The sequence below is a fragment of the Nycticebus coucang genome, chromosome 2 (assembly GCF_027406575.1).
Source record: "Nycticebus coucang isolate mNycCou1 chromosome 2, mNycCou1.pri, whole genome shotgun sequence".
In the NCBI taxonomy this organism is placed as follows: Eukaryota; Metazoa; Chordata; class Mammalia; order Primates; family Lorisidae; genus Nycticebus; species Nycticebus coucang.
This window is the reverse complement of record NC_069781.1, coordinates 118,821,942-118,847,266: the sequence shown is the minus strand read 5'-3', so window position 1 is coordinate 118,847,266 and position 25,325 is coordinate 118,821,942. Positions and strand designations below refer to the sequence as shown.

Below are 25,325 nucleotides of genomic sequence, written 5' to 3'. Positions count from 1 at the left end.
TCTATGGAGTTGTCCCAATGATATGATATGAAGGATACTGGGTAACACCATCCCCCAAACTTCCCCAGGGGAGTAGACAAAGCAATAAAGAGACTGCCACTCTGAGTGTGCAAAGGGAGGTTTGGGGGGAAGTTTGAGGGCCGGCATTTGGAGGCTCAGAGCCTGGCACAGGGGAAGTGCCCCCGGCAGCCCTGCTGGGCAGGCCTGATGCAGAACAGCTAGTCCCAGAACAGCCGTCAGCACCCTGGGCTTGGGCAGGACAAGGAGGAGGAGTTCACCTAGAACAGCTCACAAAGCTGAACCTCCAAGAACCTGGCTCTGGGTTCTGCTGAAAACTGGGTTGGGTTCAGTGCCTCATGCCTGTAATCCTAGCCCTCTGGGAGGCCGAGGTGGGTGGATTGCTTGAGCTCAAGAGTCTAAGCAAGAGTGAGACCTGTTTCTACTAAAAATAGAAAACAAACAAACAAACAAAAAACAACTAGCTGGGTATTGTGTCAGGCACCTGTAGTCCCAGCTACTCAGGAGGTTGAAGCAAGGGGACTGCTCAAGCTCAAGAGTTTGAGGTATGAGCTATGACACCATGGCACTCTACTCAGGGTGGCAAGGAAAAAAAAAAAAGAAAAGAAGCTATGTGCTCAGGATGAATCATTTCTCCCTGAGCCTCAGTTTCTTCATCTGCAAAATGGGTACGATATTGGGCCTATAATCCTAGCACTCTGGGAGGCCAAGGCGGGTGGATTGCTTGAGCTCAGAGTTTAAGACCAGCCTGAGCAAGAGTAAGACCCCCATCTCTATTAAAAATAGAAAAACTAGCCAGGTATAGTGGTGCACACCTGTAATCCCAGCTACTCAGGAAGCTGAGGCAAGAAGATTGCTCAAGCCCAAGAGTTTGACGTTGCTGTGAGCTATGACACCAAGGCACTCCAGCCTTGGTGATAGAGTAAGACTCTGTCTCAAAAAAAAAAAAAAATGGTTGTGATGATCCCTGATGCCATCTGCTTCCCAGAGCTGTTCGCAGGGCATGGTGATCAGCAGCTGCCAGGCCCAGGCAAAGCCACACATCCCCCAGGGCCCCCACTGCTCACCATGTCCAGCTTGCCCTTCTTGTGCAGGGCACTGGATATCGCCACTGAGGTGAGCACACAGGCTGCTAAGCAGCAGTAGGTGTTGATGGCAGCTCGGTGCTGGCTATCCCCATGGCGGGATACGGCAGAGTTGAAGCTGGGCCAGTACATCCACAGGAAGAGGGTGCCTGGGTCAGACCAGACAGGGCCGGGGCCCCAGGAGAAAAGGCATTATATGGAATACAGAAGAACCCCTTACCTCCAGAGACGTCAGTTGACCCCCTACACCTCAGCTATTTCCACCTCTGCAGCTTCGCCCATCCACAGGCTCTTTCTGGAAGGCCCTCCCTGCCTTATTCACTTGCCTCCCTCCTGCTTAGCCATCCCGTCTGCTCCAGAAGTCCACCCTGATCCCCATTATTGAGCTAAGTGCCCCACCCTGCTCCCCTACCACTAGTAGGAGAGTATTTTCTCCTTCATAGGGAGATTCTCTACGTGTCATTACTGTTGCTTCCACTGTACTATGAGGAGCTCCTGGAGGTCAGGGATGAGCTTCAGGAGACCAGAATGAGTACGGTCAGTATGTGTTCTCAGGAATGAATAGACAGAGGAAGTAGGAATGCACACCTTGCCCTAGCCCAGGGATGGAGTCACCAGTTCCTGGTTGCCACTATGTCTGCCTTGGGGCATTCTAGGAAAACACAGGACAAGTGACCAACTTCTTTGGAGACATCTGGGATCCTAAAGTACCTATAGGCAACCTCCTTCTGCCCTTCCCCCAAAGGGAACTGGAAGCCTTCTACCAGACCATGTGGGGATCAGATGTGATCCTCTGATAATGATCATGGTGGCCTGAACTCATTATGGAGACCCTGACCCATTGTGGAGGCCCTCACCCACCATGGTGGTCCTCACCCATTGTGGAGGCCCTCACCCATGGTGGCCCTCACCCATCACGGCCACTTTCACCAATCCTGGTGGCCCTCAGTCATCATGGCAGCTCTCACCAATCATGGCAAAGAGATCCGAGTGGTACACAGAACTCTCTCTATTCTTGCTCTGATCTAGGTTGGGTCGGTAGAGGATCCGGGTCACTGTGAGCCCAAAGTAGGCACCAAATGTGTGGATGGTCATGGAACCCCCTGCATCCTTCACCTGGGGAACAAGGAATCTGTCAGGATATGGCACCTTCTCTCCTTCCCTCCTCGCATTCCCCCCCCCCACACACACACAGAGTTCCAGCTGTCTCTAACTCTTCAGGGTGCAGGTTGGAGCTCAGGGGCCCCTATAGACTAGTCAGCTAGTAAGGTGGAGAAGGAGGGGATCCCTGAACCCAGTCTGTCAGCCTCTCAGCAAAATGTCAGGACATCCTAACCCAACGGATGAGACTGTTGCTCATGGAAAAACCTAAGCTTGGAGAGGAACTCTCTCAGTCACACAGCTGGAAGAAGGGAGGCTGAGTTAGAACACAGGGCAATGTCTATCTAGTTTGTCACCCACTGACTTCTCCCCCTCCCTCTGGATCTCCCCTCTCCTCATTTCATTTTATACAATCACTCCTGTCTCAACAGCCCACCAAAACTGCCATTACCCCTCTACCCCTGCACCCTATCATACTCTGGCCCTCCAATCACACAGACAACCTCCCACCACCTGCCCTGGTCCCATCCTTCCCTCCCTGGTCCCCTGAAGTCAGAGCACTTGGAGTTGGCCCCTTCCCCATCTATCTTCTGCACCTCTCATTTGACCCCCTTAAATCTCAAGTTCCTCATTTACAAAGTGGGGGAGATCACAGAGACTTGTTAGGAGCTGTCTGCTGGATCAAAGCAGACACGTTGTGTAAAGTTCCCTTCCTCCCACCCCTACTCACCTCTCCACTTTCAGCCTCCTCTTCCCCCCCCCCCCATCAGAATCAATCTCAGAGGATCAGAATCAAAGACTAAACCCTGGGATTCAAGGTCATACTGCGAGTTGTTTATACGGCTGGGTTTCCTTTGTTGTTGTTGTTGTAATTTTTGGTTGAGGCCGGGTTTGAACCTGCCACCTCCAGTATATGGGGCTAGCACCCTACTCCTTGAGCCACAGGCGCTGCCCATAGGGCTGGGTTTCCTGACTCTCAACCCAGTTAGTGCCTCCACTAGCTGTGTGACCTTAGGTGAGCCCTGTAACCTCTCAGAGCCTCAGCTTTCTCATCTGTAAAATGGAGGAAATAATTGTGCCTATGTCAGTGATAAAGATTCAGAGTTTACCTGTGTAAAGCATTTAGATCAGGGCCCAGCAAAAAGCAAGTGCTCCTTTCATGTCAGTGATAATTATTGTGTTTAAACTTGTCTCAAAAAGAGGCTGAAACACTGGTAGGCACTAAGAGAATTTCTGTAGCAGACTGGGGAGGGTTTTTGAGGATCAAAGAAGCTTTCCCTGCCTGTTTACTCACCCTTAAGATACTATCCTTTCAGCCATTTCACAACTCCATGATGGCCCCACAGCCTACCCCTCTGCAAGCCTAGCTCCTTTCTCTCCTTGCCCTCACCCTGCTCAGTCCCCAAGGGCTGTTATGCAGTGCCTCCATTTCTCTTGAATTCTCCACTTTCCTTTTTTTTTTTTCTTGAAGACAAAGTCTCACTTTGTCATCCTTGGTAGAGGGCTATGGTGTCACAGCTCACAGCAACCTCAAACTCTTTGGCTTAAGCAATTCTTTTGCCTCAGCTTCTCAAGTAGCTGGGACTACAGGTGCCCACCATAACACTTGGCTATTTTTTAGAGATGAGGTCTCGCTCTGGCTCAGGCTGGTCTTGAACCTGTGAGCTCAGGCAATCTACCTGCCTTGGCCTCCCAGAGTGTTAGGATTACAGGTGTGAGCCACCATGCCTGGCCTTGAATTCTACACTTTCTTCTCACTGAACTAAGCCAGTCCAAGTCCCATGATCTCTCATTAACATGGCTAGAAGCCTCTTACCTGGGCTTCCTGCCTCCCAGATATTCTTTGCCAGGTTGCAGCCAAAGTGACATTTCCTTTATACATGTCTGCTCATGTCGCCTTCCAGCTTAGCTCCCCACTGCCCTCATGATGCAGTCAAAACACCTCAACACAGTCCTCAAGAGTCCTGTCCCTGCTCATTAGCCCTCTGAACTCCCCTTTCAGCACTAGCCTCTGTCTGAGCCACCAGAGACCCCTCACTGTGGGTTTGCTTCCAAAAATCTTTGCCCTGAGTGCCCTTGCTGGCTCCTTTAAATGGCGACCTCCTACTTGACTTCCAGCTTTGACTTCCAGCTTTGACTTCTCTTCCTCCAGGAAGCCTCCCTGAGGGTGCTGGTTTAGGCACCCTCCTCTAAGCCACCTAGCCCTTGGCTTACCCCATATCACAATGCGTGATCACTGCCTATTTACTTCCTGGCCCCACACTAGATTCTGGGATTTTACACTGCTCGTCTCTCTGTCCCAGAGCCCAGAGTGACATGCATTCAGACTCTGAAATTCACTCAAATGTGTTGAGGACCTGCTCTTATCAGATAAGGATAAGGCACTGTAAGAGAGAATGACTACAAGGGACGGGGGTAGGGATCGGGCAGGCCTTCTACAGAGTTATGTGCGTTCTGAGACCTCGACAATGAAAAGGACTGCAGATGACCACCCAAGCAAAGGGGACATCAAATGCAAAGGCTGGCCAGGCACGGTGGCTCTTGCCTGTAATCCTAGCACTCTGGGAGGTCTAGGCAGGAGGATTGCCTAAGCTCACAGGTTTAAGACCAGCCTGAGCAAAAAGTGAGACCCCTATCTCTACTAAAAAATAGAAAAACTGAGGCAAGAGAATCGCCTGGAGGTTGCTGTGAGCTATGATGCCATGGAACTCTAGCTAGGGCGACAGCTTGAGACTGTCTCTAAAAAAAAAAAAAAAAAAAAAAAGAAATGCCAGACTTGGTGTGTCTGAGGACAGACAGCAAGCTATGGCCAAAGCACAGAAAGATGGGGAGAAGGTAGATAAGCTCGCAGAGAAAGGGAGGGGCCAGAACATGTAAGGCCTTATGATAGTTGAGAGTTTATTTGGAGTGAAATTTAAATGGCATTGTGTCTGACAGGCATTGTGTATAGGCCACTTTGGCTGCTAGTGGCAACTGGCCTGAGGGTGCGTGAGGTGAAGCCAGGGAGATGAGTCAGGAGGAAGAGATATGGTGACTTGGACTAGTCTGGGAGCTAAAAAGAAAATGACAAAATGAATGATTGCATTGAGGGTGGCTTACCACCTCCAGAAGGGGGGCTTCCAGGCAGAGTCCAAATGTAGAAGAAGAAGGGCAAAGAACTGTGTGGGCTCCCTGAAAGGCCCTTCCTCTGCCCTGCTGCCCAGAGGCATCAAGGAGGCTTCTGAGATAGTCAGAGGTCTAAGGTACCCCTTTGCTGGGTCATTGAATTGACTAAGCCCAGGTGGCAGCATTCCTGCCATAGGCTATGTGAATGGCACCTCTGCGGCTGCACAGTACACAACCTGTGCAGCTGTACATGCCACCTGGGCCATTCCTCTGGGATCAGTCCTTACAGATTTGCCCCCTCAGTACCCTGGATCCTTTTCTTAGCACAGCCATCTAGAGACATGGTATGTGTGCAAGACTATGTGCAAGAACACCCCACTCCTCCCATCTGATGTGTGGGAAAAGGAGAGAAAAAAAATCAATATTCAAGGAACCTCTGCTCTGCCCAGGCGCTGGGCTAGGAAGTGCTGGGTGAACTATCCTACCTGCCTGGTAGACATCATTACTCCCACTTTAAAGATGAGAAAACTGAGGTTCAGGAGGTTCAGTGACTTGCCAGGCTGACGGGACTCCCCAGCTCTCTCCACCTCTACCCTCCTGCTGTTCCCCCCAAGTGTCCCCTCCACCCCCATCCCTATTCTGAGCCCTGCTCACCTCCAGCAGGTTGAGGAGAATGAACTCATTCACTGAGAAGAGGATCACTTGGAAGAATGTCATGATGAGCACTTGGACAGGGCTGACTTTGCCCAGAACTGCCCCAAAGGCCACGCAGACAGAAGCCACACAAAAGTCAGCATTGATGAGGCTGTGGGGAGACAGGCCAGGGAGGAGCTGGGGCAACCGCAAGAAGGGCCACTCCGAGCCCTGGATCTGGATCTGGACTTTGGCTGAACTTTGATCATCTATGGATTTGGGGCTTATGGCTTAACCTTTCTGAGCCTCAGTTTCATCATCTGTAATGATGGCCACATAACATTAAGGGCTACGCTAAAAATTAAGTAATACTATGTGTGAAGTGGCCAGCAGAGTGGTGGCACCCACTAGATGCTACCTCTTCCGCTGCAGCCCCACCTCCTTGCAGACAGCTTGTGTTCATGGCACCCTTGTGGTCTGGATGCTGTTGTTGAGCATTCCCCATATTTGGGGTCCTGCCCTCTATCTTCCACCTGTCCTTCCAGAACCTCCTCTTACTGCCTCCTCTTTCAAAAAGCCTTCCTGACTCCTCCAACAACACACGGTCTCCATGTTCAGATCCTTCTCTCTCTCCTCTCTCTGCAAATACCTGCTGGCTATCAGGCCTCTGCCTGGGACAGAGCTACTGTGACCTCCCCTTTACCTGACCTGTGGGAGAAGATCTATGTCCAGGGAAGAGGGGGAAGCCTTCCTATAGGAAGTAGGGAGCTGAGGTGGGACTGGTTGGAAGAAGGGGGCCAGAAGGTCAACAGAGAAAATACAGGCAAAGGGGTAGGCACATAGGCCCTCCCCAGGCCTAGGCCCTGGAAGCCCAGCCAGCCCGGTGAAGGGCTAGGAACATGCTGTGTGGCCAAAGTAGACCCTGGTTCCATCTACGTGTCCATTCTGCCTGACCCAGGCCTTCGTGTTCCCTGTCTACAGCAAAGCCATCTTCTGGATCCCAAGGCAGACCCTCTCTGCCATGACAGTTGTTAATGGGGTTGGTGTGAGGATACAAAGGGGCTACTTCCTCAAGGCTGTCACACCTATAGGAGACCTCCCCCGCCCATGCTATAGGGTTGATTATGTGAAACACAGAAGTAGGGTGAAGAGTAACAAATAAGCTATTTGGAGGCCAGTTTGTGGAATAGGGGCAGGTTCCCTCCCAAGACAGAATATGCTCACTGGAATGTCTACTCCACATTGCCTTGCTCACTGCTCTGTCCCTGGGGCCTCCTGGCTGAAATGAATGATGGTGGTCACTAAGGGCTAGGCATTGGAATATCTGCTAAGTACTGAATGTCCCTCTGGTACGTAGCATAATACCTGAACCATGCAGAAAGGTACAAACATTAGCCACATCATATATAGGAAACACAGAGACTCAGAGAGGCTGAGTTATTTGTCCAAGGTCCCATAACTGCAGCCAGAAGACCCATCTTGTTGGAAGTGACCATTAAGAGGGAGAAAGAGAGGGAACTGAAAAGTTCACACTGTGTGCCACCAGCACCTCGGAGATGGAGATCTCGATGCCACGTCTTGGAGGCATCATCAAGGAGGCTTGGGTAGGGACTATGGAGGAATAGTTCCCTAAAGTAACAGGAAAGTGGGGCGTGATGGCTCATGCCTGTAATCTTAGCACTCTGGGAGACCTAGGCTGGTGGATTGCCTGAACTCAAGAGTTTGAGACCACCCTGAGCTAGAGCAAGACCCCGTCTCTAAAAATCGCTGGGCATTGTGGTGGGTACCCATAGTCCTAGCTACTTGGGAGGCTGAGGCAAGAAGATCTTTTGACCCCAAGAGTTTGAGGTTACTGTGAGCTGTGATGCCACGGTTCTATACTGAAGGCAACAAAGTGAGATTCTTAAAAAAAAGAAAACAAAAAAAACAAAATGAAAGTCTCAAAAAAAAAAAAAAGAAATAATAAAGTAACTGGAGGGATCTGGAGGACTCTTCAGCAGGGACAGAACAGAAGCTGGGAGGCACGTCCACCTGTCTGGGTCCACAAGGTCAGGTGTGTGGACAATATTCTCATACCAACCCTGAGCACCAGAAAACTGGCTCCATGTCAGTTGCTGAAAATCAATTCCCTGAAAGCCAGTTTGCCAAAACTCAAACTTTCAAGTGACCAACTTGGACCCTTTGGAGATTTTTTTAACAATTATATACTTTTTTCATTTAGCCATAGCTATTTTGCTGTGGTGACAAATGAACTATATTAGAGGTATTTTTATACTTTTGGTCTATGGCTTTGGGAATTTGAGTTTCTTCCGTATTTTGGACTCAAGAGTGATATGCATGTCGAGAAGTTTATATACAGGGCAGCTCCCATAGCTCAGTGGGTGGGGTATAAGTCACATACACCAAGGCTGGCGGGTTCGAACTCAGCTGGGCCAGCTAACCAACAATGACAACTACAACAAAAAATAGCCAGGCGTTGTGGTGGGCACCTGTAGTCTCATCTACTTGGGAGGCTGAGGCAAGAGAATCGCTTAAGCCCAAGAGTTTGAGGTTGCTGTGAGCTCTGATGCCACAGCACTCTACCCAGGGCGACATAGTGAGACTCCGTCTCAAAAAAAAAAGAACTTTATACACAAAAAGAACAATTTATTGGTTCCATTCAGCGGTTCTCAACCCACAGCGGTTGCGATCCACAGGAACTGTATTAAAGGGCCACAGCATTAGGAAGGTTAAGAACCACTGTTCTGACATGTATTTAGTCAGCTATCTTTCCTGTTACTTTTAAGTCATGGATTCCTTAATGGGATTAAATCACTCTTTTGCAAATACTTGGCAAGTGTTTTTAATTCCAGACACCTGGTTGGTGCCCTATATGTAATAGCAGAGATTTCCTCTTTAAATATGGACTTGCAAGCCCTTTTTGTAGACTTATTAAGCAAGCTAATGCGTGTTCATTTTTATGCACCAATGATAACTTTCTCAAATTTAAAAAAAGTTTTATTTACCCAAACTTGTCATATGTCTGCAGAAATAGAAGACCATCTAAACTAGACTTGAAGAAAAATGTCCCACAAACTAAAACTTGGGTAAAACTAGAAAAAATCTCCCAAAGCCTCTTGATTCAGTCCCATGCAACACAAATTAGGGCGCCTGTGGCTCAGTGGGTAGAGCACCGGCCCCATATACCAATGGCGGAGAGTTTGAACCCAGCCCTGGCCAAACTGCAACAAAAAAATAGCCGGGCGTTTTGGTGGGTGCCTGTAGTCCCAGCCACTCAGGAGGCTGAGGCAGGAAAATTGCCTAAGCCCAGGAGTTGGAGGTTGCTGTGAACTTGCTGTGAGCTGTGACACCAAGGCACTCTACCGAGGGCAATAAAGTGAGACTCTGTCTCTAAAAAAAAAGAAAATCAAATTGCTATAGATCTCACAAAGTGCCAAAGAGTTTGACATCGTTCAGTGAGCTGACTGTCCACTGATTTTTGGCAAGTTGGCTACTGCTGAATTTACTTTATAACCAGTTGGTGGTGCTATGGGGCAGGGAGCTGCATTGAGGTGTGGAGGAGGTCACCCCAGAGCAGGAGGGGCTGAGCAACCGACAGGAAAGGTCTAGCGGTACTCATCAAACCAAGAGGTGATCCCAGAAAAAAAGCCCTTAGGAGAATGGAAGTGAGGAAAGATGAGGGTAGGGTGCCCCACTCCTGGAGGCTGAGGCAGGGAGGGAGCTTCAGCCTTAAAGCTCCACAGCCACACCTGCCCACAGCTCTTTCCAGTGCCTGTTTTTCCTGAACTCCACATTCACTGTTCCTGCCACAAGGGACCTTTTAAGCCTGGTTCAGACACTCTAGCTTTCCTATCTGTGGCTCTCAAGGCACAGGGATGGGTAATTTTGATGAACCAGGGTGGATGGCTGGGGCCCAGTCTCCAGAGAAAAGTCTAGCCTCAAGTCCAGGCAGTCTCTGCGTGCACAAAGGTGTGCACTTGTGCGTGCACATGTACGTGTGTGTGTACACTTGTGCGTGCATGCCTATCACAGGCCCAATGTGGCCTGGAGGGAGAGCAGATCTTACAGCTCAAGAGCAGGCCACAACCGGGCACGTCCCCTCCCCAGGTTTGGCTTGCCCCCTTCCCCCAGCCCTACATTGCCCAGTCCCCTGGCCCCCAACCCCTGGGCCCACCCCATGCTCACTTCTCGATGCCCAAGACAATGTGTCTGTCTTCCACGTGGTGGAACCAGCCCTGCATGAGCAGTGCCCACTGGATGCCAAAGGCCGCCAGCAGAAAGTTGAAGCCCACGGCGCTGAAGCCATAGCGGTACAGGAAGGTCATGAGGAAGCCAAAGCCCACGAACACCATCACGTGCACGTCCTGGAAGCCTATGGAGAGAGGCCACCTGCTGAGGCCCACTGCTGGCACCCCTGAGCTCTATCTCCCTGCCCCACCATCCTAGCTTCATCCCCCATCTCCATGTCTGAGCCCTGGGGCTGGGCACAGTAAGAAGGGCTCCTCTTCTGGCCAAACTGCCATTCCTCACAACCTGGCAGGGGCCTCTGAAGTGGCTGGACTGAGGGGCATCTGAGGTGACCCTCCACCTTAGCCATTTAAACCACGGGGCTGTAGCATCAAGAGATTTCCAAGAACCCCCCTCAAGATATGCCTGCTTCAGTGCCACCCACTTCCCCTGGTTGTTCTGCAGGCTGGGGATGGGCAGCGAGGCATTGGCATCTGGGGACAGGCCGGGGTTGCACCTAGAGTCTAAGATTTAGAGCCCTAGACCTTGCCCTTGCCACCATAGCCCTATTCTTTTGCTACGACCTATGCTCATATGACAAAGCAGTGCCTTGACAGGCCAAGCAAGCCAACAGTAGCTGAGCACATCACACTCACCACCACCTTCAGCAAATACACTTTCCAGTAGCACTGAGACTTGACTTTGGAGCCTAGTTTCTTCATCTCCTGGATGGATGACTCTGGGAAAGTTACTTAAAATACTTGAGCCCAGCACCTTCTTCTGTAATGCTTACCTTACAGATGTTGTAGGGATTAAATGCCGATGTAGGAATTAAAAGCATCTAGCACAGGGTCTATACCCCATACTAGATGGTCAAAACTGGCAGGGAGGCGTCATTATTTATTGTTACTCAGCCATGGCTTAATTCTGAGTTCAGACCCAACTCTTCTGACAACCCATAGTGTGGCCTTAGCAAGCCACCTGCCCTCTCTCAACAGTGGAACTAAAGGGATGCATTAGAATGACTTTCACTGCCCTCCCAGCATTTACAGTGCATGGTTCTAGATTCCAAGAAAATAAGTTTGAGAATCAAAGAGAGTTACAGAAGTATAATACACTGAAAGAAACTGCCAATGTCATGAGACACAGGGGCCAGATAGAAGGGATCCCGCTGGCCACACTGGAGACAAGGTTGAGCACCAAAGTAATTATATGCCAACATGAATTAAAGCCATTAAAATAGGGAATTCAGGCTCGGCGCCCATAGCACAGTGGTTAAGGTGCCAGCCCCATATACAGAGGGTGGTGGGTTTGAACCTGGCCTGAGCCAGCTAAACAACAATGACAACTGCAAACAAAAATAGCCAGGCATTGTGGCAGGAGTCTGTTATCCCAGCTACTTGGAAGGTTGAGGCAAGAGAATTGCTTAAGCCCAAGATTTTGAGGTTGCTGTGAACTATGACACCACAGCACTTTACCCAGGGTGACATAGTGAGACTCTGTCTCAAAAAATAAAATAAAATAAGGAATTCATGAGTTCATACTGATAATAAATAGGTAACTAAATAAATAAGGTAGCAGCAAGGGCTCTTGCTTACAGTAGAACACTGAGGGCTCTGCTGTTAAAGGCAGAGAGAGGGCTGGAGTTAGAAAATCATCATTTTCACAGTAAAGATTCAATCAATGGATGCTAAATGCAGGAGGAAATTTTGATTAGGCATGGGACATTTGCAGTGTCTCTTTAGACTGCTTATTAGTTGCAGGGAAAGGAAAACACAAACAGTAGTTATACAGGAGAGAAATTTAGCAACATATTGACTGGATGATAAAAATTAACATCACCCATGAGGGAAAAGGCCCACTGTGTACCTCCACATGTGATACCTTGAAAAGAACATATCAAAGGTCAGGTGCGGTGGCTCATGCCTGTAATCCCAGCACTCTGGGAGGCCAAGGCAGGCAGATCACCTGAGCTCAAGAGTTCGAGACCAGCCTGAAGTAGAGCGAGACCCCATCTCTAAAAGTAGCTAGGCATTGTGGCGGGTGCCTGAAGTCCCAGCTACTTGGGAGGTTGAGGCAAGAGAATCACTTGAGCCCAAGAGTTTGAGGTTGTGGTGAGCTGTGATGCCACAGCACTCTACCCAGGGCAACAAAGGGAGACTCTGTCTCAAAAAAAAAAAAAAAAAAGGAGGCTTGCCGCCTGTAGCAGGTGGTTATGGCGCCAGCCACATACACTGAGGGTGGCAGGTTTGAACCTGGCCTAGGCCAGTTAACAACAATGACAACTGCAACAACAAAAAAATAGCCGAGTGTTGTGGCAGGTGCCTGTAGTCCCAGCTACTTGGGAGGCTGAGGCAAGAGAATTGCTTAAGCCCAAGAGTTTGAGGTTGCTGTAAGCTATGATGCCATGACACTTTACCAAGGGCCACAAAGTGAGACTCTGTCTCAAAAAAAAAAAAAAAAGATAAGAGAAAAAACAGAAAAAAGAAAAGGATATATGAGCTATCAGGCATTCTGACCAAGATTGTAAACCCAATCTAATCATGGGAAAACATCAAACAAACACAGAATGAGGAACATGCTATGAAAAAGCGTTGCATGAATCCTATTACTGGGCATCTACGCAGAAGGAAAAAAATCCTTTTATCATAAGGACACTTGCACTAGACTGTTTATTGCAGTTCAATTTAAAATAGCCAAAATGTGGAAACAGCCCAAATGCCCACCAATCCAGGAATGGATTGACAAGCTGTGGTATATGTACGCCATGGAATACTACTCAGCCATTAAAAAAAAAATGGAGACTTGGGGCAGCGCCTGTGGCTCAAGGAGTAGGGCGCTGGTCCCATATGCCGGAGGTGGCGGGTTCAAACCCAGCCCCAGCCAAAAACCACAAAAAAAAAAAAAAATGGAGACTTTACATCATTTGTATTAACTTGGATAGAAATGGAACACATTATTCTTAGTAAAGCATCACAAGAATTTATCCATTCTTGTGATGCTTTACTAAGAAGCAAGAATCCTATGTACTCAATTTTGATATGAGGACAATTAATGACAATTAAGGACAGGGTGGGGGTGAAGTGGAGAGCAGAGAGAGAAAGAAGGAGGGAGGGGTGGGGAAAGGAAGAGCAGAGAGAGGGAAGGAGGGAGGGGGTGGGGCCTTGGTGTGTGCCACACCTTTTGGGGGCAAGACACGATTGCAAGAGGGACCTTAGCTAACAAATGCAATCAATATAACCTGGTTTCTTGTACCCTCAATGAATCCCCAACAATAAAAAAAGAAAATGGCTTTAAAAAATAAAAAAAGAAAAGAAAAAGGGTTCCAGGCCAGGCACAGTGGCTTACACCTGTAATCTTAGCACTCTGGAAGGCTGAGTTGGGTGGATCCCTCAAACAAGACCCCATCTCTACTAAAAATAGAAAAATTAGCTCATGCCTGTAATTCTAGTGCACTGGGAGGCTGAGGCAGGAGGATTGTCTAAGCTCATGAGTTCAAGACCAGACTAAGCAAGAGTGAGACCCTGTCTCTACTAAAAATAGAAAAAAACTAGCCAGGTGTGGTGGTGCACTCTTGTAGTACCAGGTACCTGTGAGGCTGAGGCAAGAGGATCATTTGATCCCAACAGTCTGTGGTTACTGTGAGCTATGATGACTCCACAGCACTCTACCCAGGGAGACAGAATGAGACTCTGTCTCAAAAAAAAAAAAAAAAAGAAGAAGAAAAGAAAATTGAAAAATTAGCTAGGTGTTGTGACAGGCACCTGTAATCCCAGCCACTCGGGAGGCTGAGGTAAGAGGATTGTTTGAGCCCAGGTTGCTCTGAGCTATGATGCTGTAGCACTGAACCCCAGGGTAACATGAGACTATGTCTCAAAAAAATAAAATAATTGAGAGGCTAAGGCAGATGGATTGCTTGAACTCAGGAATTTGAGTCCAGCCTGAGCAAGAGTGAGACTCTGTCTCTACTAAAAATAGAAAAACTAGCTGGGCATTGTGGCGGGTACCTGTAATCTCAGCTTCTCAGGAGGCTAATGCAATAGTATTGCTTAAGGCCAGGAGTTTGAGGTTGCTGTGAGCTATGATGCCATGGCACTGTACCCAGAGCAATAGAGTGAGACTCTGTCTCCAAAAATAAATTAATTAATTAAATAAAATAAAAAGGGTTGAGGCTATATTCTTTAAAAAAATCAATGCATAAAAGACAAAGGAAAGGGCTTTGAAATGTTCCAGATTAAAAGATACACCAGGGTGGCACCTGTGGCTCAACGGAGTAGGGCGCCGGCCCCATATGCCGGAGGTGGTAGGTTCAAACCCAGCCCTGGCCAAAAACTGCAAAAAAAAAAAAAAAAAGATACACCAACAAAATTCAATACCTGACTCTAGACTGGATCCTGTGTTTGGTGGGGCTGGGAGAGTTGGGGGGATGCTCTAAAGATCATTATTGGGTCGACTGAGAAAATCAGATATAAACAGAAGGTGAAGATATTTTATCAATGTAAATCTATGAAATTGATTATGGTGTTATGGAATAGAATACCCCATTCTTCAGAAATGTGTTGGAGTATTTAAGAGTAGAGGGCCATGATATTTGTAACAGATATACAGAGAAAAACACATGCGCAGGTGTGTGTGTGTCTAGAGGTAGAAAGAGAAAGTACAAATAGCCGAATTAAAACTACATATTTCTATTCGAGCAACTTCTTGTACATTTGACATTCTTTTCTTTTTTTTTTTTTTTTTTTTGTGGTTTTTGGCCAGGGCTGGGTTTGAACCTGCCACCTCCGGCATATGGGACCAGCGCCCTACTCCTTGAGCCACAGGTGCCACCCTATTTTCAAATAAAAAGTTGAAAAAAGAACTTCCTAGCCCTGCCAGGCCTTGCCCTTCCCCTCCCACCTCAACCTGCCTCCTCATCCCTGGCCACTGTTGCTCCAGCCACTTTGGCCTCTGCTCTCTTCCTCAGCCCACTCTAGAGTCTTTGCCTGTGGCGTCCTCTCCAGCTGGGATGCTGTTCTCACAGAATGGCAAACAAATCTCAGCAAAATGTCACCTCATTAGAGGGGCCTTCCTGACCCCCCAGTTTAAAATGGGTTCTCTCCTACATGGCACCCTTTCTTCTTTGATAGTTCTTATTACAATGTGAAGTTGTATGTCTATGCGTTTGTCTATCCCACTCAACTATAAAACTCCAGGAAGGCAGGGCCACACCCACTTTGTTCACTGTGGTATTCCTAGCACAGGAGAGTTCTGGGGTAGATGATCAGTAAATGTCCATGGATGAATGAATGATCGTTGTTGTCTCAGCAGCATGCAGGCATGCCAGCAGGGCAGCAGTCCCAGAGCCCCAGGGGGTTTCACAGTCAGGTGGGGCTGCAGCCCCTGTCCAGTCCAACACCTCCTACCCATAGGGCTGTCAGGCTCCATGCCCACTGCCACCTGGCCAAGGTAATAAGGAGCAATGTATACACTACAGCTGCTGTGACCTTGCCTGCCCATCTGCTCTCATCTGTCTCTCCTCCAGGCTCCCCTGAGGCCAAGGTCACATACCCCTAGGCTAGCAGCCACTTGGAGAAGGCTGAGAGGACCTGTCACACGAAGGACAGCTGTGGGTCCTGCCCTGGTATGGTACTCTGAGTTTCCCTCTGAGTTTAGCTGCCTTGCTGAGTTTATGCAAACAAACACACTTTAGCTTAAGTTCCTCCTTGTGTGCTGCTGACTTCACATGTATTATCGTGTTGCTAGCTTATCACATTTCCAACTGTTGTGGGGAAAATTGAGCTAATGTATGTGAAACACCATAAATGGTATTATGGCTATTCTGGGAAGGATTGATGGGTGACAGACTGGAAGAGAGGTGTGAAAGAGAAGGAGGTGACAAATTCAGGTTATGATTACAGACGCAGGGGAGGAGAGTTGGACGGCAGGACTGGCAGGGCTGTTGACAAACACAGGGCAGTGGGAAGTGGCTGCTGTGTGGGAGGGAGGTGCTGGGTCAGGTCCTGGCCGTGGTGAGTCTGAGAAGACCTTGGGGGTGAGGGCCGGTCCTGGCATCATGGGAGACACTAAGCCTGGCTGTGGGGCTGGCGCCAGGGTCTGAGATTGGGCAGGCCTGAAGACAGAGCTGTGAGTCAGAATGTGGGAATGAAGAGAGGGAGAAACAAAAGCTGAGAATTGGCTGAGTGCTGAAGCTTGCAGACAGGACAAATGAGGTGCTGGTAGGGAGGAGGGAGGAACCCCTGGGAAAAGACAGCATTGCAATGTGTGGGGGCCTTTTAAGGAGAGGAGTATCAGTCATCTGGGGACACAGAGAAGCCATGGGGCGTGCTAAAGAGGACTGTGGATGCCACTACCCTGGGTAGCCATCTGCAGTGTGGGGACTGCCTTGGCCTCCCTGCGGCCTCAGAGCAGGAGCAGGGTATCCTCACCTTCCTGGTCCTTTCTCCATGTCTGTCCCCAATCTCCCCCATTCTCTGTTCTTTTCCCAGTTCCCTTGGGTGCCCAGCCTCTCTCTTTGACCCTTGCTGTGGGTGTCTCTTTTCCCTCCTCTCCCTCAGGTACAGGGACTCCAGCTTCCCTCTCCCAGGCACCTCCAGATTCATTCTCTTGCTTCCTTTCTCATAATCTCTCAAACTGGTCCTAATTTAGCACCAAAAGGTATCAGTTTATTCATTTCTGTTTTATAAAGGTTGGTGCTACCTAAAATGATTTTAATAGTAATGATTTGAGGGTCCAAACTATGAACTACACAAAGGACATAACGTTTTTAATGCAGTTTCTTTATCGGTAAAATGCGAGACAGTAACAGTGAGGGAGGGAGCTTACCCCAGAGGCTTGTGGATCACATTTAATGAGATAACCCAGTCAAAGCCCTGGGCAGAGGCCTGGCTCTTTAACAATCACTCAATTAGGGCAGTGCCTGTGGCTCAAAGGAGTAGGGCCCAGGCCCCATATGCCCCCATATGCCGGAGGTGGTGGGTTCAAACCCAGCCCTGGCCAAAAACTGCAAAAAACAAACAACAACAACAAAAAACAATCACTCAATTATATTAGCTATTACTTCTCTTTTTCTCTTTCAAGACTGATCATGTGCATTGCATTGGGTTGGCAACTTGCTGAGGGTCAGTGGAAGTTGGCCCTCAGTTCTGTCCCCATCCTGGTGACTCAAGCTGCCCAGAACCTGGAGGTCTCTTGATGGTGGGAAGCTGGTGCACTGGCTTCTAGCCATGAGAGCTGCCACCAGGGCTGTCCGCCCTACCCTCTTCTCTACCTCCATGGGAGCTCCCACCTCCCTCTGCAGATGAATCCCCCCACTAAGCTGGCTAAGTCCCCAGAATCAGAGTTTCCCACACTAATGGGCCACTGCAGCCCTCCCTTATGCCACATCAGCACAGAAAGGGTAGTACTTATTCCCCAGGAGCCAGCCCAGCCTAAACTGTTTTTGTTTTAATATCTAGTGGCCAGTCCCCTAATTCTCCCAGGCTCTATGCCCCACCACTTCTACACCAGCCGCAAAATCTCCTGACCTGTAGTGGGGGCAGCAAAGCCATTCTGGAAATGTCCTGGAAAGCAGGTGGGCCATGGGGTAGGAGGGCTTGGCTCTGACCTACTCTGTGCCACTGGCCGGCTAAGAATGCTAGGCTCCGATCTAACCTCCATGTCCTCCACCATAAAATAGAGATCAGAGCCCGTAAAAAGCACCTTGTAGCCAGGTGTGCTGGCTCATGCTTATAATGCTAGCACTTTGGGAGGTTGAGGTGGGAGGATCACTCGAGCCCAGGAGTTTAAGACCAGCCTGAGCAAGAGTAAGACCCTCTCTTTACAAAAAATAGAAAAGCTAGCCAGGCATGCTGGTGCACTCCTGTTGTCCCAGTTACTCAGGAGGAGGAGGCAAGAGGATTGGTTGAGCCCAGGAGTTTGAGGTTGCTGTGAACTAGGATCACGCCACTATACTCTAGCCTAGGAGACAGAGCAAGACCCTGTCTCAAAAACAAAACAAAACAATAAAACTCTTTATAAGTGGAAAGAGCACAAAGGCATTTAAATGCTGGAATAGTTCAAACTAGCATTCAGGGAGACTGTCCTCAGGCACATCTCATACAACGCTGAGCCTCCACTTACACACCTTCATGGATAGAGCGCTCACTCCCCAATGGGGAATCTTGATATCAGCATTATTGTCCTTTCCCTTTATGTTATGAGATGTGTTCCCTACCAGTCACCTATCATCTTGAGTCTTCTTAGAGATCCTGTACTTTAAATAATATTACCACCTTTATGAATGAGCACACTAAGGCTCAGAGTGATTTAGACAACTGGCTCATTCCATCTGGAGGTAGACCCAGAGCTGTTTAATTTGAAAGTTACCTTGCCCTCCGCTTGTAGGGAAGCTCGTCTTTCATCAATTGGAACTGAATCTGAGGTGCAGGTCCCTAGGAGCACTGGGCAAACCTGGCTGCTTAGGCCTCAGGGAATATCCTTCAAGTGTCTGAAACCAGAGCTTCCTCTGCCCTGAATCATCTCCTGAAATGTGTCCTATTCCTTGCTTGGTTTTCTCAGGAAATTTCCGAAGCCTAGAGGACCTGGAGTCCCAATCTCCCTGCAGCCACTGCCCTCAGCGACTCATACCCTGGAGCACTGGCCTGTGAGGAAGCTTCATGTTCAGCAGCACCAGCCACTGCCTACAGCACAGGCCTCTGAGGTCACTGCTAGGGTGGGTCCCCAGCTGGCTCTGTGCCTGCTGCTTGCCTAGGGGATCAGGCCCAGCCTGCTCCAGCTGGAGCTGCACTCCTCTGGGAACTTGAGATGCCCAGCAGGCATCTAATCCCACATGTAGAAATGAGGCCCTCCCACCTCAACCTCCCAAAATGCTAGGATTATAAGCATGAGCCAGCACACCTGGCCCGCTAATCCCACATAGAAATGAGGCCGGCACTAGTGCTGATGGCCTGAGGCCAAGAATCAGGAGGGTCTGCCCTCACATCAAGCCCCATCCAGAAAGAGAGTCTTCAGGACCCACATGGGCCAGGATGCCTCATGCCCTCTAACACCTAACCACAGCCACAGTGAGTTGGCAAGGGAAAAGAAAAGAAGAGAATAGAGAGAGGGGAGTAGTCCAGGAGTGTGGACTCAGACCCACATGGCCGCCACCCCACCCGGGCTCCCTGGTTTCCTAGCAGAGTGACCTTCTCTCTGGCCTTAGTTTCCTCCTCTATGAAATGGGGTCATAACAGTGCTTACCTTACAGAGTGGTGGTGATAATTGAAGAAAATGCATGTTTGGTTAGAGGGGCTGCCACTACTTCCTGCGCTCTCCAAGGAACACTGGGGCCATGTTTCTGTCCCTACACTCTTTTCCTTTGCCACTTCCTGCTGCAATGGCCAAGAGCTTCCTAGTGCTCACAGGAGAAACAGCAGGAGAAACGCAAGGCCTTCCCTGATGGCTGGTGGCTGGAGATCTCTCCCCACTTAGCACTCCCCCAACCCCTTTCACAAACCCTACTCTTGGGCCACACTGAGCCACTCACCCCACCTCCCAGCACCCCCTTTTGGTGGGCCCCTGCTGCTCTGCTTCTTCCTCCTCATCACCTGCCACTTCTCAGGAAGCCAGCACAGGTCTCTTTCTCCCAGAGCAATTGACCCCATTAAGGCAACTCTCTGCTCTGGACTCATTTGTCCCGAGCCCTGGTTTGCTGGGACAGTCATGATTTATCCTTAGGTCCTGGAAAATTACTACTAGCTTCCCCCCTTCACTCCCATCAGTGTTTCCACTTGGTATCTTCACATGGATCTATGTTCATGCTATAGATAAGTGCTTGTCACCTGAATACATGAGGCACAGCATGAAGTGTGTAGGGAGTGTGGAGGGAGGGGATAGGAGCTAGGGAGACATGAGGCCTGTATCCCCCACTGATAAGGTTTTGCAGCTCCTATTATAGGGTGTTGAGGCCCTCCACTGTCCAGACCTATGAATGTCCTTGAGGGCCTTGCCCTTTATGCTTTGCTTGGGGGCTGGCTCTGGGACCAAATGATAAGCAACAGCTGGTGCCATGGAGTGAAATAGACAAAGGAGGGTCTTAAGCCTGCCTGCCTCACCATTGGCTAGCAGGTTTCCACCAAGGAAAGGAAAAGTGGGCAGTTTGGAGTGGATTTGGGAGCCTCAACATGAAAGCCACAGCTGTCAAAATATATATATATTTTTGAAACAAAATTTCACTCTGTCGTTCTGGGTAGAGTGCAATGGTACTACAACTCACAGCAACCTAAGTCTCTTGGGTCCAAGTGATCCTCTTGCTTTAGCCTCCCGAGTAGCTGGGACTGCAGGAACCTACCATTATGCCCTGCTAGTTTTTCTATTTTTAGTAGAGACCTGGTCTCACTGTTGCTTAGGCTGGTCTGAAATTCCTGAGCTCAAGCGATCTACCTGCCTCAGCCTCCCAGAGTGCTAGGATTACAGGTGAGCCATTGCGCCTGACTGGTCAAAATCTTTTTTTAAATGTGGCCTAAAAAAAAAAAGTGACCTGAGGGTAGCCTAGGAGAGCCTGTGGTCTCACCAGCACATTCCTCTTCTGTCACCTCCCTTCTTCTAGGTGGCTGGCACCACATCACTGTTCATGTAGTCTGTGATAGCCCTATCTTTTGGGCTGCTATTTAATATAGCTTCCACTGAGGCTGCAGCCCCACAAACTCAGACTTTTTTCCTGCAGGCTGCCATTCTGAATGTATGCAGTGATTTCCTTGGACCTAAGTAAAACACTATTTCTGGAGGAAGAGAATCCCCTGCTGCTGAGAGCATACAACCCATGCAGGGAACACCAGCTGATACACATAGCAGTTGGAGATTAGCTTCAGGGTTTCTTCCAAAACTAATGATCTCTGACTATGTGAGGCTAACAGGAGAATCATCACTGGTTGCTGGTGGATGGGGTGGAAAATCGGAGAGTGCAAGGGCATGGAAAGAGTCCTAGGCTGGGAGTCCTGAGGTTGGGACACCTGGAGTGACCTTGGGCCACTTGTCCCAGCTCCCACATCCTAGGCATCTGTGTTTAGTGCTTTTGCAGCAATTGCTCTATTGTGAAGTGAGGCCCAGCGCTGTGCCAGAGTGTTACACAGTGATGTCTCATGACAGCCTCACCCTACCCCTCTGAGGAAGATTCCATTACTACCCCCATTCAGTAGGTGAGGAAATTAAGGTTTAGCAAAGTTGACATTTGCCTAATGCTGTCCACCTAGTTAATGGGAGAGCCATGATCGAAGGAAGGTCCCCAATTTCAGGGTCATGTTCTTAACCACAGCACCATGGATACCAGAATATTCAGAGGTGCTTTTTCTCCCTCTCCAAGCCAAAAGAGGATGGGTCCCACATGCCTTTACCTGCAGCAGGGCTGGCAGGCCATTGAGCCATCCCTGTGGCCCTTGACATTGGACCCTACCCCCTTATTGGGAGTGTGGGTGCAGCTGGACACGTGAGCAAGGTCAAGCACCGGTTGCTGAGGGAGGTAGGATTTGTGTCTTTCCAGGAAACCAGGCAGGACTCTGAGGAGGCTGGACGGTGGTCACATAGAAAACTTGCCCCGTGAGTTTTCTCTGCTTGGTTTTCACAGGGAAAAGGAATCTGTGCACAACTGACCAGTGCCCGAAGGGATCCGCAGAGGTGGCGAGCTCCCGGATGGGGGGCTGGGCTTCGGGACAGATCCCGCCTGCGCCACCCTCCCACCCCGCCCCCGCCCCCGCCAGGCAGAGCCCTCAGCCAGGGGCGACTTACTCGGGTAGCGGTAGTAGAATTCGTTCTCCAAGTCGCTGGAGATGTTCCTGCGTCTCTTCTCTGCGCCCCAGTGGGCATCAGCGTCGAAATCGTAGCGCACAAACACGCCAAAGAGGACAACCATGGCCACCTCCAGCAGCAGGCAGGCGAGCGGCAGCCGCCAGCGTAGGTTGGTGTTCCAGGCCATGGTGCGGGCGCCTGCCGGGCTGCGGTGCGGAGCTGCCCAGCGGGCGGCTTTTGAACCCAGGCAGTGGGCGTGCCGTGGCGGGCGGGACAGTGACCGGCAACGCCCGCGCGCTGCCCAACCGGCAAGGCCAGCCGCGGGCCGGGGCTCGCACTGGCGGCCCCATCCAGTCTGAGCTCCCCGCGTTGAGCTGGGGGACTCCCGGGGCAGGAGCAGGGGCCTAAAAGGCAGTGTGCGGGGTTAAAGTGACACCAAGCCTTTCCCCTTTTGTTCGGGCAAACAGAGAAAGTGCTCCCCTCACTGAGACTAGAATGGAGTTCCCAGACGTAAATCAACATCGTCTGTCTTTTTCTGATTACAGAGTTGATACAGGATACATGAAAAACAAGGAAATTTGAGAAACTCTCCCGGACCAGAGAAGCCTGGAGTCAGGGAACAACTCAATGTCATATGGTACCCCAGAGGGTTCCCCAGAACAGAAAGAGGACGTTAATGGAAAAACTGGTGGAGTCTGAAGTTTAGTTAACAGTGGTGCTTCCGCGATGGATTCTTAGTTGGGACAAATCATGGTTACTGAGACATTAACAGTAAAGTGAGAAGTGAACTAGGGCTCTCTGTTCCTTCTTTGCCACTTTTCTGAAAATCTAAAATTATTCCAGAATAAAAGGGTATTAAGAAAAAAAATGTATAAAAGATTGTAGGAACAGTTTAAGAGTTTTTCACAAAATGCAGCCCAGCACAGTGCCTGCCTGGCACGTGGCATGCAGTCAGTATCTGTTCATTTTTTTCCCTAGTGCCTGAAACAAACAAACAAAAAAAAGCATGTGCCATTTGAAATTCTCCAGAGAAAGGTGATAATCAGATCTAAGGAAACTAGGCAGGCCAGTGTCAAATGGTAGCAAGATGACTGGCCTAAGTTTGGGGTCCAGTGTCTGCCTCCCCCTGCTGAGTGACCTTGGCCAAATTCTTAGCCTCTCTGGGCTTGAGGCCTCTCTCGTACTGTTGTGCCAAAAATTGCAAGCCACGAAGGAAGAAGAATATTCTAGATAAAATTTAGAGGTGACACAGTCCTTTATGTAGATCAATCAACCGGCTGCCCCCAGTCTGCAAGACTGCGGAGGACAGCAGCCAAAATCTAGAAGTTAGGGGTTTTATAGGGGATGGGGTGCAGGGTGAGCCCAGGACTTCCCAGGTGTCAAGCAAGCTTGCAAGCCTGTTTACAGAAGTGGCACTTGGCGGTTAGACCCTAGCTGTTATTGTGGGCAAGCGCATGTAGCTTCAGGCACCTGGTGGAAATTCCCACCAGCTGTGCAAACCAAGGGCAAACGTGGTGGCTGCTTTAAGATGGAGTCACCCTGGGGCGGCACCTGTGGCTCAAGGAGTAGGGCGCCGGTCCCATATGCCGGAGGTGGTGGGTTCAAACTCAACCCCAGCCAAAAACCAAAAAAAAATAAAAAAATAAAAATATTTATTAAAAAAAAAAAAAGATGGAGTCACCCTGGTTCCTAGTTTCCAGCTGTTTTAGGCCTAACAGTACAATGAGAGGTGTGACTGGGTCATCTCCAAAGCTGATTCAGCGGCTGGGTGCTCCATGCTTGCCCCTTCTTTTTTCCCACCCATATACAGTTTTCTCTGTTTGAACAAGCTGAGCAGCACTGCTTCAGAGCTGCCTAAGTCACCCAAGAAGTCCTCACCCTCAACCCTGGAGTGACATGACCCATGCCCACTGTCTGTACCCTGTGTGGGGCTAGTAGGCTCCCCTCTTCTGCTTCCTCAGCCTCCCGTCCCAGGGAATACCCTTCCTCCTTTGCACACTTTCCCTTCTTTCCCACCCGTTGCGTCCTTGCTGCCACACTGCTGGTGGTACTATCTCCTGTGTGAGGTACTGCACTGCTCAGACTGTGGGTCCCTCACCTCATGCCCCCTGCATAATATTTGAAAAGGAGGTGAGACCCCAGACAGGAACAGCAGCTGCAAACATCAGCTCCACAGGCTCTACAGGCCTACTTACTCAAGGTCCAAGCTGCAGGGTGGGAGAAGGCAGAGATGAGGGATGAGGTGAGGGTGAGACCCATGACCTTCCGGAGTCATCCATTCCCATCCATACTATTCCCATTCTGGGGATAGCAACTCCTTTAAGACAGGTCTGATGACTCATTTATAAGTCTCTGCTCTGCCCGTAGCATAGTAAGGGGCACAGAGCAGGAACTTGGGAAGTGTTCCGGAAGGATGAAAGAGGGAATGAATAATAAATTTTCTTTGAGCACCCAGTGTGTGTTCTGCGCATTGGTTCTAGGTGCCAGGATATGGCAGTGAACAAAAGAGGCAACAGTCCCTGTCCTCACGGAGCTGGCCCTCTAGGGGCTGTGAAAGACACTGACAAAAAGTAAAAACAATCCACAGGTGAAGCACATAGTATGCAGGTGACAGGGTGGTACACATGGGGCAGGGGGAGGAAGGTGGGAGAGACGGGCCAGGAGAACCTGGTACATGGGGTGGGACAGAAGGCCCTGCTGAGGGAGGGAAGGAAGGAAGGAACAGGGATTCTTCTGCCTGTACTCCTGCCCCAGCTGGGCTCTCTTTTGGAGAATGGAGCCCTTCCTGCCGCCCCCCACTCCCCAGCTGTTTGATGCTTCTGCCCTTTTCTGAACACCCCAGGTAGCTGTTCCCTTCCTTGGCTGCCCTGGTCTTAGCAGTGGACCAAGCTCTCAGTTTCTGACCTGGAGTGGCCAGTACTTTTATTCATGACCAAAAAATGGCTACTCTTCTAGAGGCTTAGGAAAAATGTCCCCTCCCAAAACATTTTTCTCTGCAGCTTGCATAAGGCCAGGCCAGCAGTCTGCCCATCTCAGAAGAGGCCTAGACTCTGCAGAGTGTCTACAAAGTGTTTGTCTTTTTGGGTGAAGAGGGCTTGTTTGGGGGAGGAGGGCGGTGTTGATGGAGTGGTCAGAGAATAGAGATCTCTTGCCCCTCCCCCTCCTATCCCCAGTCTCCAAGTCATGCATCCCATTTGCTCTTTTGTAGCACATCCCTGGCCTATGTGATGTGCTTCTGTATCCATGCTCTGTCTCCCTAAACTAGAACATCACAGGCAAGGGCACTTAGAGGAGAAACTAGCTTGAGATCATTGCTCATTAATTTTTTGCCCCAATGAATGAATGAATGAATCCTTTTGATTTATTCTGCTAATCAAAGCATGTACTGAGCAC

General features: G+C 49.6%; 1 protein-coding gene across 5 annotated transcripts in view; it reads right to left on the bottom strand.

The window, feature by feature from the left end:
• The window catches only part of RHCG (Rh family C glycoprotein), a 30,016-nt gene extending 7,877 nt beyond the window's left edge, over window positions 1-22,139 (bottom strand). For all 5 annotated transcript variants that reach the window (XR_008378241.1, XM_053581658.1, XM_053581659.1 and 2 more), the window contains exons 1-5: window positions 21,933-22,139; window positions 10,128-10,314; window positions 5,964-6,114; window positions 2,072-2,219; window positions 1,086-1,252 (exon numbers count right to left, since the gene is read on the bottom strand). Coding sequence is in view for 4 of the 5 variants with exons in the window: in XM_053581658.1 (XP_053437633.1) it covers window positions 1,086-1,252; window positions 2,072-2,219; window positions 5,964-6,114; window positions 10,128-10,314; window positions 21,933-22,119 (840 nt within the window). In the remaining variant the exon portion in view is untranslated. The remainder of the gene's footprint in view (window positions 1-1,085; window positions 1,253-2,071; window positions 2,220-5,963; window positions 6,115-10,127; window positions 10,315-21,932) is intronic.
• Window positions 22,140-25,325: the final 3,186 nt, after the last annotated feature.